We start from the raw sequence: 14,494 nt of genomic DNA, 5'->3' as shown, positions 1-14,494 counted from the left end.
GTCCCAGATTACACAGATAGAAAATGGCAGAGCTCGTATTTGAATCCAAGGTTCTCAAATTCCAAGGCTCCTAGACTTTAAGTTTCTTCACTCCAAATACACATCAGAGACTTGCAGTTTCATTTCTTTCTTTTTTCTTTTTTTCTTTTTCAGCCACCCCTGTAGCATATGGAAGTTTCTCCGCCAGGGGTCAAATCTGAGCCAGAGGTGCAACCTACACCACACCTGCAGCAACGCCAGATGCTTAACCCACTGTGCTGGGCTGGGGTTTGAACCAGTGCCTCCACAGAGACAAGCCAGATCATTAACCCACTGAGCCACAGCAGGAGCTCCTTCCCTGCAGTTTTAATATAGTTTTGAGGAGTTCTGAATATGATTTTGAGGAAGCAAGGGAAAAGAGAATACTGGGAGAAACACATTTCTTACCATGTCTGCTTCATAAGGATTTTGAATCCATCAGGGCAAGTGGAAGGAACTGGGAGGTGTAGACTATTGCTTCCAACCCCCCAAATAATGGCTGATGAGTCTACATCTTTGTACGGGATCTCTCCTGTCAGAAGCTCCCAAAGCACCACTCCAAAAGACCTACAGTAGCACCAAGAATAAGTACAGAAGACATTGCAGAAAGACGTTCTTGTGTCTCAGTTCTTTATTAATTTTTAATCAAATATATATCCAGTTTTAAAAGTCTAAGACTGCTATTAGAAAAACAGAAACATCCAGGAAAATTCTGAAAAAGAAAACTAATGAGGAATAACAAAACCATTGGATTTTAGACTTAACGCAAAGCTTCAATAATTAACACTGGTAATGAATAGAGAGCAAGACTAATGAAATGAAACAGAAATCCAGAAATAGATCAGATACATGTAGGAATTGAATATATGATAGAAGTGACAAATCAGTGGGGAAAATATTATTACTCAATAAATGCTGTTGGGACAACTGGGGAAAAAATTAAACCCATACTTTATCTTATATAAATTCCAAATTCATCAAAGATTTATTTATTTATTTATTTATTTATTTATTTATTGTCATTATTTTTTTGTCTTTTTTTTTTTGTCTTTTCTAGGGCCGCACCCGTGGCATATGGAGGTTCCCCGGCTAGGAGTCGAATTGGAACTGTAGCCGCCGGCCTACACCACAGCCACAGCAACATGGGATCCGAGATGCGTCTGCGACCTATACCACAGCTCACGGCAACACCGGATCCTTAACCCACTGAGCGAGGCCAGGGATTGAACCTGAAACCTCATGGTTACTGGTCGGATTCCTTAACCACTGAGCTATGATGGGAACTCCCTCAACAAAGATTTAAATGTGAAAAATGAAACCGTAAAAATCCTCAAAGAACACATGGGAGTTAAAATAATCTTAGAGTGGTGAAGACTTGTCTAATTAAGAAATCCAGTTAACGATCCGGCGTTGCTGTGAGCTGTGGTGTAGTTTGCAGACGCGGCTCGGATCCCGCATTGCTGTGGCTCTGGTGTAGGCCGGTGGCTACAGCTCCGATTAGACCCGTAGCCTGGGAACTTCCATATGCCGCAGGAGCGGCCCAAGAAATGACAAAAAGACCAAAAAAAAAAAAAAAAAAATCCAGAAGCTATCAAAGGAAAGATTGACAAATTAAACTGCTTTTGTTTTGTTTTGTTTTTGGCTGAGCCCACAACATGTGGAAGTTCCTGGGGCCAGGGATCAAACCTGTGCCATAGCAATGACCCAAGCCACAGCAGTGACAATACCAGGTCCTTAACCCACTGAGCTACAGAAGAACTCCCTAAACTGCTTTAAAAAAAAAAATCTTGACATGCAAAAAAAACTTCACTCTAAGCAAAACAACAAAATGCGAAAATTTTCTGTGATTCATATACATAAAACGCTAATCTCCTTAATGTATAAAATAGTTTATAATTTAATAATAAGCAATCAGAAAGCTTAGTAAAGGATAAGAGTAGTTCATAAATAATAACAAATATTTTGTAAACATAAAAAATGTACAAATTTATGAGAAGAGGAATGCAAGTTCAAATTGCACTTAAGATATCTTTTTTTTTTTAACCTATATGGTTGGCAAAAATCCCAAAGTTTAACACATTTTATTGCCAAGACTGAAAAAACACTTTTACACATTTCTATTGGGAACATAAATTGGTATAATATCTAATGAGGACGCCTTGATTTTAAATTTTTTTAATTTTCATTTTTTTTTTTTCTTTTTAAGGCTGCCTCTGTGGCATATGGAACTTCTCAGGCTAGAGACTGAATTGGGGCTACAGCCACTGGCCTATGCCATAGCCACAGCAATGTCAGATCCAAGTCACATGTATGACATCTTGCGGCAAAGCTGGATCCTTAATACACTGAGTGGGGCCAGAGATTGAACCTGCATCCTCATGGACACTATGCTGGGTTCTTAAGCTGTCAAGCCACAATGGAAACTCCCTAATCAGGACACTTTGTTAATAATTACCCCAAATACAAATGACCCTATATTTCTACTTTGTCTTATTTACTCTGGTGCTATATGCAATTTTAATATATGTTATTATCTTGGTTGAAGTCTAAAATTTAATAGTTGCCAATTTTAAGAATGGAAGGAAAAAACAATTATAAATGAACTGTTAATAAGTTGTTAATAGCAGAGATTTATAACCTCAGAGGAAAAGTTGATAAAGATGGTTTTTTTTGCTTTTTAGGGCCACACCCATGCCATGTAGAAGTTCCCAGGTGGGTGGGACCAGAGCTGCACCTAATGGCCTACACCACAGCCACAGCAATGCAGGATCCGACCCATGTCTGCGACTTACATTACAGTTCATGGCAACAGCAGATCCTTAACCTATTGAGCTAGGCCAGGCATCCAACTTGTATCCTCATGGATACTAGTTGGTTTCATAAATCTTGAGCCACACTGGGAACTCCCAAGATTTTTTTAAAAAGGAAAAAAAAATCATAGCCTATCGGGGCTGTTTAATAAGAGGGCAAATAGATCTATACACCTCAAGTAGGTTTAAAGCATATATCTGTATCACAACAAAGTATATCATTGATATATGTGAGTCACTGAGAAACATAAACTTTGTTTAATGTATTTTATTCAAGAAGGTGAGAAGTATGTACTATATTTCAGAAAGAGTTTTATACTAAATGGCTGTTTAAAGTAAACTTTTAGTTTTTGAGAAAGTTCAGCATATTCTTTGAAGTCCCCCAAACTGATGATTTACTGAATGGATAGTCACCCTAATTCCTCCACTCCCAATCCTTCTTACCATGTTTCATTGTGCTAGGTAGTCCTGAGAATATAGGCGACTGAAATCAACCGAAAGCGAGACACACTAAAGAATATTTTGGGAAAGGAGAAGTGTTGAAAGAGGAAAGTGCTAATAGGGTGAAAATGGGAACAGCTTTCTAGTTGCCACAGATGGCACCACTCACCATATATCGACTTTCTCAGAGACAGGTTCATTCCGTATCACCTCTGGCGCCATCCATGCGACTGTGCCAGCAAAGGACATCTTGGTGCTTTTATCACTGAGTTCCTTAGATGTACCAAAATCTGAAATTTTTACTGCATCTGTATGAGTCACTAAAACACTTGAAAAAGAAATAAAGAAAACAACCAGATCATTAGTATTAATGAAAATCATGACTAATTGTCAAGTGAAGAATTCGTCTGCTGCCTCCTACCTTGCAGAATTCAGCTTGAGAGTTCTAGTCCCACTAGGGCATTAGCTGCACACCAGACACAGTGTCACTCACACTCGTGAGGCAGCAGAACACACTGGGCTTTCTACACCTGGTTTTATCCTGTCTCCACCACTTGCTAACTGTGTGACCTTTGCCAAGTTAAACTTAATTCTTCTAAGCCAGTTTTCTCCTTTGTAAGATGGGGATAATTCAGGTCACGGTATCTTATCCACAATTCAGAAATCTCTGAAAATGGTTTATAAATATTTTTCCATATATATAAAGCAAACTCAATTTATTTATCCCCTTTGGTGTGACTGTCAAAGGTTGTGCTACAGATTTATGATTGTGGCAGACTACACACACACACACACACACACACATATGCACACAGTGTTGCCCCAGACTTTACTGGGGATATAAGGTCATGCTCTTTGTTACATTTATGAAATCATCTGACTCCAAGAGCTTTGGATAAGGAATTATGGGTCTGTAATAATGGTCTCATAGATTTTTATTTGAATTAAATGAAGTTAAGACATGTAAAGCACTTACCTCAATAAATACTGGTTTTCACCTTTGCCAGTCTCAGACAACCCAACAGAAAAGACACTGTATTTATTTATTTATTTGTGGCCATGTCCACATGTGGAAGTTCCTGGGCCAGGGATCGAACCCAAGCCACAGTACTAACTTGAGCCACAGCAGTGATAATGCTGGATCCTTAACCTACCAGGCCACCAGGGAACTCCCAAAAGACACTTCTTTTAAAACATTGTTTAAATGGTGGCAAACTAAAATCTTGCATGGGAGCATGACACAAGGGATTCATTACCACTTAAGGCAGAGAAGGGAGTTCCCATCGTGGCTCAGCGGTAACAAACCTGACTAGTATCCATAAGGACGTGGGTTTGATCCCTGGCCTTGCTCAGTGGGTAAGGATCTGGCATTGCCATGAGCTGTGGTGTATGTCACAGACATGGCTCAGATCCCACATGGCTGTGGCTGTGGCATAGGCCAGAAGCTGCAGCTCCGAATGGATTCCTGGCCTGGAAACTTCCATATGCCATGGGTATGGCCCTAAAAAGCAAAAATTAAAAAAATAAAAAAATAAATAAAAAAAATAAAAGGCTGATAAGTATGCTGGGATTCCATTAATTTGATAAAGAAAAGTAGGAATAAATTTAAGCTTAAGTAGATTCCACACAGGTCATGTTTTACTTGCTACAGTAGTGATCTGAGATATGACCCGGGGAAACCATTTTTGCTAGCATTAAAGTGAATACAGTCTGGTACCAGTCAAGTGCTAATTTAAATTGAACTGAAAATATGATTTCTGAAAGCTTCAACTATGGTCGATAAAATTCCATATTTCAAAACAACAGAAGAAAATGGCTGAAAAATTAGCTCCAGAACTCACTTAGGTGATTTGAGATCACGATGAATAATTTTATGGAGGTGCAAATAATTCATTCCACTTGCAATTCCCGTGGACCAGTCTACTAGCAATCGAGGTGTGATCTTCCTGCCAGCTCGCAAAACCTCATAGAGTTGTCCATGGGCACAGTATTCCATGATGATACAGTAACATGGGGCCTGAGTACAAACACCCCTTTCAAGAAAACACAAACACATACATGAGTCCACACATAATATAAACAAACATGTACACATATTTATATTTTAAGAATATTTAATAAATTTATTAAGACCAGTTCTCTACCCAAATTACTTTTTTTGTGTGTCTTTTTAGGGCTGCACTCAGGGCACATGGAAGTTCCCAGGCTACAGGTCAAATCGGAGCTATAGCTGCTGGTCTACACCACAGTCACAGAGACACGGGATCTGAGCTGCGTCTGTGAGCTACACCACAGCTCACGGCAACGCTGGATCCTTTATGCACTGAGGGAGGCCAGGGATCAAACCTGCATCCTCATGGATACTAGTCAGATTCCCTTCCTCTGAGCCAAGACAGAAACTCCCAAATTACTTTTAAAATGCATGTAATCTTTCCAGATTCTTAAATTACCATGCAAATCCCTCTAGTCTACCTGTTTCTCTACTATGCACAGAGACATTTTAGTTTGTTTTGTTCACTTCAAATATCCATATGCTATGTTAGATTGGTGCTTTTTCTGTGGAACTGCTCCATTCTAGGACAAAGAAACACCTTTTCCTGAGACTTGTGTAGGCTGGATATTGTATTCTTTTTGATTAAGAATAATTGCAATGTCTTTCTTTAAACATTAAATGGAAGGTTTTTTATATAGTGTACAGAAAGAAGAATTCAAATATTGTTATTTTTACTATTATTTGTTTCATTTTAAATTACTCAAATTTAATATACTAGACTGGGGACCAAAAAAAAAAAAAAAAGAGAGAGAGAGAGAGACAATTTTCTATATTATACAGTCTTTGAAAAACATTCCTGCTGAGAATAAGAATAATGTTACACGATGTATTATACACCTGTGCAGCTTCTATTTCCATCAATTCCTACATCTTCTATGAAGCCTTTCCTGATTATGCCAGTAGAAAAAAAAACCTTTCTCTTCTCTAATTTCCTATGCTACATATTCATTTTTTTTTGTCTTTTTGTCTTTTTAGGGCTGCACTGCAGCATATGGAGGTTCCTAGGCTAGGGGTCTAATTGGGGCTGTAGCTGCCGGTCTACGACGCCACAGCCATAGCAACGCCAGATCTGAGCCACACCTGCGACCTACACCACAGCTCACGGCAATGCTAGATCCTTGACCCACTGAGTGAGGCCAGCGATCGAACCCAAAACCTCATGATTCCTAGTCAGATTCATTTCCTCTGCTGCCACGATGGGAATTCCTACATATTCATTTTTATATGCAATTTTTCTCTCCCTGTACAGATTATTGGCTCCTTGAAGGAAAAGGTCTTCAAGTTCTTTTTTTCTACCACGTAGCTTAGAAGTTCACAGCAAGACTTTGACAAATATTTCTTAACCTCACCTTAATGTTTTTTGCTGATAAAGCCTTTGCACAGACATGTGCTGAGGCAAGGGATAGAAGGAAGGGTACTACCATGAAAGAACATTTTTTGAGGAGGGGTGAAGAAGAAAAGAATGGTTTTATTGCTTTGCCAGGCAAAGGGGGACACAGTAGGATCATGCCTTCAAAAACTGTGTGTCCCCAAAGAACATCTTTTTGTTAGGCATGTTTACATGTTAGTTCAGTGTCTTATTTAATCTGCCCCAAACCATTGTATGACATTATATTACCTTTTTCTACAGGTAAGGCTCAGAAGAGGAAAACTGACTTCATGAGAGAGCTGGAATTCGAATCCTGTGTAACTTCAAAGCTCATGTTCTTTCCACTCATTACACTACACTACCTCCCTTCTAGCTTTTTAAAGTTTATTTTTTATTTTTATTTTTTTGTCTTTGTGTCTTTTTAGGGCCACACCCGTGGCATATGGAGGTTCCCAGGCTAGGGGTCTAATTGGAGCTGTAGCCACCGGCCTACACCACAGCCACAGCAATGCTGGATCTGAGCCGCGTCTGCAACCTACACCACAGCTCACTGCAAAGCTGGATCCTCAACCCACTGAGCGAGGCCAGGGATTGAACCCGCCACCTCATGGTTCCCAGTCGGATTCATTAACCACTGAGCCACGACGGGAACTCCGCTTTTTAAAGTTTATATAGACAAGTATCTTAGAGATTCTTATATTAATATTGTTATCTTATAAAAGTGGGAAAATCATATTAATGTTACTTGTTCTGAGAATGAGAAATAAGAAAAATGACCATGAGCAATTCTGTCTCCCATTTCTTAATGACATGTATGTTTTCCTCTAAAACTTTCCAGACAAGGTATGAGAATATTCTACCTACAAGACTCCCAGCTAAAGTCCTTAGCCAGCTACCAATTCATGTCCTGTCTCTTAGGCTCCCTTCAGTGGTGAAAGCATTTTGATGCCATGGCTTTTGCGATCATGAGAAAGTCTTATAACAATAGCAGCTTATGAAGAAGTAAAATTAGTTTTCATTTCCCCTGTCTTGATATGCCTGTCAAATGCCACAGAGCTATTTCTACTACTCTTCTATCATTCTCTAAGTTACCCCGAATTCTCATTTGATTTTCATTATTTATTTATTTTGCCTTATTTATTTATTTATTTATTTATTTATTTATTTATTTATTTTTAGGGCTGCACTCGTGGCATATAGAAGTTCCCAGGCTAGTGGCTGAATCAGAGCTGTAGCTGCCACCCTACACCACAGCCACACCAACATGGGATCTGAGCTGCATATGCGACCTATACCACAGCTCACAGCAACCCCAGATCCTTAACCCATTGGGCTAGGCCAGGGATCGAACCTGCATTCTAATGGAAACTAGTTGGGTTTGCTACTACTGAGCCACGATAAAAACTCCCTCATCTTGATTTTTAAAGAATTTTTTTTCAAGTTTCTGTTAATTGACTTTTAGGAAACCTCAGTAGAACACAAATGTACAGCAACTACAAACTGAACATTTAATTTTTACTACAGAGAAATACTGAATAAGGGCAGAAATAATGTAATAGGCTTAAGAGCATCAAAACAAATATTTGTTTGAAACAACTCAGCATCTTACTCAACTATGTTATAACTTGTCACATAAGCATTGACAGAAAGGGTCTAACAGTGATATGTTATGCACTTTTCATCTTTCTTGACTGACAAACGAGAAGCAATCATTCCATCAGCTCTGTACTATGACAAAGCTTCTTAGTTGCTATAAATAACAGCTCTATAATCACTCTTAATTGCTATCTTTTCTTCCCTTTGGCACTCAATTCCATTAGGAACATGCAGGTTGGGTTTTCTAAAAAGATTGCTTAAAAAATTGGAAGAAAAAGAGAATATAGTATTATTTTCTTGCACTTCCCTTCTGTGCACTAACTTCAAAAGAAGTTAAAAGCAAAGAAATCAGTAACCAGAGTGACATAACTAAAATCTAATCATGCATCCATATCTTCCAGACGGTCCTGAATGATTCATTGGCCAAGCAACACATGGCACAGATGGCTACAAACATAACACTGCACAATGCCTCAAGAGCATGGTGTAATGGGCCAGCGACACAGTCTCACTATTGTTTTCCATGTAGAGGTAAACTGTTCAAGCATCTTCAGCCTAAAGAGTTGGACACCAGCAGAGCAATACTTGTCCACAATGCTGAAAAGTGTATACGCAGGTAGGAGGATTAGAGGGTAAAGTAGGAAAAAGACTGGGAGGAAAAAGGAAAAAGCAAAAGAATAGAACGAAAAAAACTCAAGCTTCTTGAACCCATCCTCTTAGGACACATTTCTACCTTCAGTTACCAAGGACATCCTGCTAGAAAGCTCTCTTACGTGAGACTCAGAGCTTAGCTCACTTCAGGAGGCCAAAAAGCCATGCTAATCCATAGAATATTCAGGGTCTCAAATCCAGCATACCAGTGATCTAGGTTTAAAGTTTAGTTAAATAAATAAAAGGCTCTTCCTTCCATTTAGGATGGTGTACCATAGTGCAATGATGATCCTCTCAGAGAAGTAAAGTGAAGGAAAGAAGTGCATTTCTGATAGACTGTTTAAAAATAATCTTCCCATTGTCTTTTGAAATGTATCACCTTGGGGAAGATTATAATTGGTCTCTATAGCACTTTGTTTTAGTCTCATATCCTCCCAGCCCTCCTAAGGCAATCAAAAATAGAATCACTACGGCAACAGAAGTTCTCTCCCATGTCCTCAGCAGGGATGTTCCTTCTACAAGGCAATGAATCCAAGGACTTCATTTAGAATCCCAGTTGAAGGCTTCTCTTTTTTTCGCACTTCTTTCCCTTTCCATAGGGGTTCTTGTTTAGGAATTAAAACTTAACCACAATACACATTTAAGCCCATTCTACAAAATCTGTACCCAAGATCTCTGTTCCTTACTTGGGGATATGATTCCAATTAAAATTACTGCATGACATGTTTCGCTTTATAATGAGAGTTTTATGAAAGAAAGGATCCCTCTTGGGGGCTGGAAGAAGTCCCCCCTAGGATAGAGAAGGGGAATTTGTAAGTTATTCGACTTTTAGCTATAGCCTCATTGATCATACTAGTTTCCAGCATTGAAATACATATAAATTCTATATGTGTTATATAAAAATACACCAAAAAATTCAAATTCAAATCTAATCCTTCCTTTTCATCCCTTTCCTGTTCTTCACCGTTCTTCCTCTCAAGCCATTCACCATTCATTTGTTGAAGCCTAGGGCAACATTTTAAGGCTGGTAAGAGAATGAACTCAAGGAAAAGGTACAGGCAGAAGAGATTATACATATTCAGACCTCACCACTGCCAAGTTTAATGACTTCCACAAATTTACCTTTGAATCGCTCTGTTTTGCTAGGGATCCCTGTCAATATCATGAACATAATGGTCTAAACTAGAAAGCTACGTTCACACATTCCTGAAAACCACGTTGTGAAATAAATATAGCATTTAACTCGCTATCATCACTGATGCTACCATCATTAGATTTAGAAAGCTGAGTGTTTGGTATTCCTTGAAAAGGGATCTCACGAAACCAGAGGCAGGAAGAAATACTCTGAAGGTACCTGATATTACAAGTTAATACTGAAGAAGGAACACTAATAGAAACTAATAAGAAAATACATCTATATTTACAAGGAACTTATTGTTCTCTGATCACTTCAGATGTTAGCTTTGCTTTCTTAACTGAATTTTAGGATGTTTAGGTTATACTGAAGTGGCCTCTGTCATCCTATTGATAAATAACACTGATTCAGCAGATCTGACTCCACCTTCTCCCTCTCTGTCCTGCATACATCCCTTCTAAGCAGCATGTGGTCTGGCAAAGAGAATTATTAGACTATAAAATCCTTAAAGCCATGAATAATTTAATAGTCATGATACCCTCCAAAGCATCTAGTACAGTTCTGTGTCTGGGGAGTGTTCTCTTTTTTCCGCCACACTCGAGGCATGTGGAAGTTCCCAGGCCAGGGATTGAACCCGCGACACAGCAGTGATTCAAGCCACTATAGTGATAATGCTAGATTCTCAACCCACTGTGCCACAGGAGAACTCCTGTAGAGTGTTCTTAACATGTCTTTCAAGGCAGGAGCTTACATGTATATATCGGGGGAAAGAAAAATCTATTTCTTTAAAAAAAAAAAAAAAGCCTTGACCTACTTGAAAGCGATGATGTTAGGGTGCTTCAACTTCCTCAAATGCTTGATATCCGTCTCATTCTGTTCTCTCACTTTCTTGATGGCCACCTCCTCCGCTCGGAACTTGCCCAAGAAGACAGCTCCCTGGGCTCCACTACCCAGCCACTGCAGCTCTGAGATCTCCTCAAATGGCACTTCCCAAGTATCTAGGCACATAAGTGAGAAACAAGCTTAAAGAGATCTTGGAATTTTCCCAGGGGCCATTCTACAAGGCCACTCTGAAGGTACCAACTTTACCATCACCCAAAATGACCTCTACCCTTGTCTTCTATCTGGTTACTTGTTAAAAGATATAACTTTTCTATGGGTCTTGATACCACAGATCAGTTCTTCACATGTATTAATTTGTATCAATTTTTAGCCAGTGGAATCCAGCAGATCAGAGATCTCCAATAGAATGGTCTCCGAACAAAACATATCCTGACACTCCTATGGCCCCACCTCCTCACTTCAAGCTTGCCTGTTTGGTCAATTCACCTATCTGTCTCTATATCACCATCCCTTCCCCATCACCCAATATAAGTGTTGTCTTCTCCCCCTTTGAATTTCTAGTGCACATGCTCAATTAATCTTCACTGAATGAATTTGCAGTGAAACTCTCCTAAGGATCTAATTATGTATAATAATTACATTACTATTTACCTTTATTCAGTACTTACTATATGCCAGACATTAGCATGGTGCTTTATTTATTTATTTAGAAAAAAAATTTTTTTTGGTCTTTTCTAGGGCCACACCCATGGCATGTGGAGGTTCCCAGGCCAGAGGTCCAATCGGAGCTGTAGTTGCTGGCCAGTGCCAGAGCTGCAGCAATGCCAGATCTGAGCTGTGTCTTCAACCTGCACCACAGCTCACAGCAATGCCGGAACCCACTGAGCGAGGCCAGGGATCAAACCTGCAACCTCATGGTTCCTAGTCAGATTCATTTACCACTGAGTCATGACAGGAGCGCCTTAGCATGGTGCTTTAGAAATGTCATATGTTTAGTTCTTAAAACAATTCTACAAGTCTGGCCTTACTATGGATATTTAAAAATGAGAAAACTAAGGCATAGGTTAGCTATGCCTTAAGTGACTTAATCAAGGTCATATAATTGGTAAGTGGCAGAACTGAGCCCAGGACCCCAGAACTGGCTGAGTCCAGGGGCAATGCTTTTTTCTACTATACCACATTATCTCTCATGAAGTAATTCAGAGTCATTAGTCATATTTCTCATACAGATGCAGTATTTTCAAGTTTCTCTTTTTCTTAAAGCTTAATTTTTTTTTGCACCAAAAATGTAACACAGGTCATTTCTAAGTAGTGGCACTATTGATGATTCATGTTATGTCCTTGTCTTATCAAAAAATTTCGCATTAAAATTTTAACCATAATCTTATATTACTTTTATTTTTTAAATTTTTATTGAAGTACAGTTGATTTATAATATTGGGTTAGTTTCAGCATATATTATTTCTATAATAAATAAAATGCTATTTCAAATAGATAAAAAATTCAATCCACATGTGCTTTAATTGAAAAGAAGACTATAATCCACTGATTATTCTTCTTGCCAGTGCATTCTTGCTGCACTGGTCAGAAATGAACATCACAGAGTTAGGACCCCCATGGAGTAAGGAGAGGATGATGACAATGCTAAAGGTTATGAGAAATTCTCATCAGGCTACCGATCACTTAAAGGCCACTGTTTGCAGAACATTAAAAAGGTAGTGTTGAATTAGCTTTGAAGATATTCTGGTCTTGAAAGCAAAGCAACTCACTACTACATCGATGTAGCAAGAGCAGAAAGAGTAGAAGGCAACTATATTTCTCTCTTCTCTAGTTTTCTCTACTTCAAGAGAAAAGAAATTCTATAGATTCTCAATAAAATGTGGTTTCTCATTTCAATGGTTAAAAATGACCTTCAAAATATAACTACACAGAGCAGAAAAAATTATTGTGAGAGTGATTAATAGCTTGGGCATTTGTCCCATTCTTCTGGTATGAGCAGTATTAAAGGTTTCTGCTCTATTGAAATTGAATAGATGCTATAAAAAAACCAAACCTCTTTAAAATATAAACAGCTCACAGATATGAAATTACTGAAGGAACAAATAATACCAAATGAGATTTAGGTGGAAACAGTAAGTTACAGACTTGCCTGTTTTTGGTATCTTTATGGCCTCTAATGACACTCATCACCACAGGCTGGTGTGGCACACACAGGACACACACTTGGCACACTGTGAGAGTTATACTCACTTGGGGTCCAGTGAAGAACTAAACACAGTGTCATTCTGACATTCTGTGGGCTGAATAAAGTACTAAAACTGGATTCTAAGAACATCACTGAGCAATAATTCCCCAAATTATTTTATAAAAGACTAAGTTACCCTAATTTTTAATACATAATTACTAAAATTAGACAATTTTTGGGTGTCTTTTTTCCTATTTCTTCAATATTTATTTACTATTAAAAAACATATTTTATCTAAAACCCCCATATTCAGTTTTCATCTTCTAGCCTTTGCTTATATATATATATAGCTGTGTAAGATTTGTATGTGATATATAATTTTTCTACTTTTTTCATGTATTATATATTTCTCATGTATTTATAGTTTTTATTATAAACTTTTTTTCCCCCACTTTTTAGGGCTGCACTCATGGCATATGGAGGTCCCAGGCTAGGGGTCGAATTGGAGCTATAGACACCAGCCTAGCAACACAGCACAGCCATAGCAACAACAGATCCGAGCCAAGTCTGTGATCTACACCACAGCTCACAGCAATGCCAGATCCTTAACCCACTGAGCGAGGCCAGAGATGGAACCTATAACCTCATGGTTCCTAGTTGGATTCGTTTCCACTCAGCCACTACAGGAACTCCTCTATTATAAACTTAATAGTTGTTTCCTGTACCCTCTTACCTTTTTTTTTGGTACTTAAGTGTTTCCATTTTTTTGTTTGCCAATTTAAATTTGATACTTTTTCTTTCTTTATATTATTTCCTCAAGGTCAATCCTTTGATTGAAGAGTACAGTTTCCTGGCTCTTGGTATATTTCCAAATTGCTATCCCAAGGAATTTTGAGGAGCTCCTGCTGTGGCTCAGCGATAATGAACCTGACTAGTAGCCACGAGGATCTGGGTTTGATCCCTGGCCTCGCTCAGTGGGGGAAGGATCTGGCGTTGCTGTGAGCTGTTGTGTAGGTTGCAGATGCGGGCTGGATCCCGTGTTGCTGTGCCTCTGACGCAGGCCAGCAGCTACAGCTCCGATTTGACCCCTTAGCCTGGGAACTTCCATATGCCACAGGTGCTGCCCTAAAAAGACAAAAAAAATTTTTTTTGATAGCTTTTTCTGATAATAGCAAAGTATGAGTATGTTTCTTTCATTACAACTTTACTAGAAATGAATATTGCCAATTATTCTTTGTTGCCAATTTAATTATGTATAAAATAGTGTTTTATAAGTTTGTACTACTTTAGTTGACAGTGATATAGAATATTTTCTTCACATTTGTTTAATAAATCTTCTTTGTATGAATTATCGAAGTCCACTTACTTACTGGGGTCTTACAAGTTCTTGTAA

General features: G+C 38.6%; 1 protein-coding gene across 1 annotated transcript in view; it reads right to left on the bottom strand.

Moving 5' to 3' along the window:
• Positions 1-14,494, bottom strand: part of MAP3K13 (mitogen-activated protein kinase kinase kinase 13) — a 172,628-nt gene that overhangs the window by 25,325 nt on the left and 132,809 nt on the right. Inside the window, exons 4-7 of the mRNA XM_047788263.1 lie at positions 10,888-11,071; positions 5,111-5,302; positions 3,439-3,597; positions 427-585 (exon numbers count right to left, since the gene is read on the bottom strand). Of these exons, the coding sequence (XP_047644219.1) occupies positions 427-585; positions 3,439-3,597; positions 5,111-5,302; positions 10,888-11,071 (694 nt within the window). The remainder of the gene's footprint in view (positions 1-426; positions 586-3,438; positions 3,598-5,110; positions 5,303-10,887; positions 11,072-14,494) is intronic.

Source organism: Phacochoerus africanus, chromosome 1 (genome assembly GCF_016906955.1).
Source record: "Phacochoerus africanus isolate WHEZ1 chromosome 1, ROS_Pafr_v1, whole genome shotgun sequence".
Classification (NCBI taxonomy): Eukaryota; Metazoa; Chordata; class Mammalia; order Artiodactyla; family Suidae; genus Phacochoerus; species Phacochoerus africanus.
This window is presented reverse-complemented; position numbering and strand designations above follow the sequence as displayed.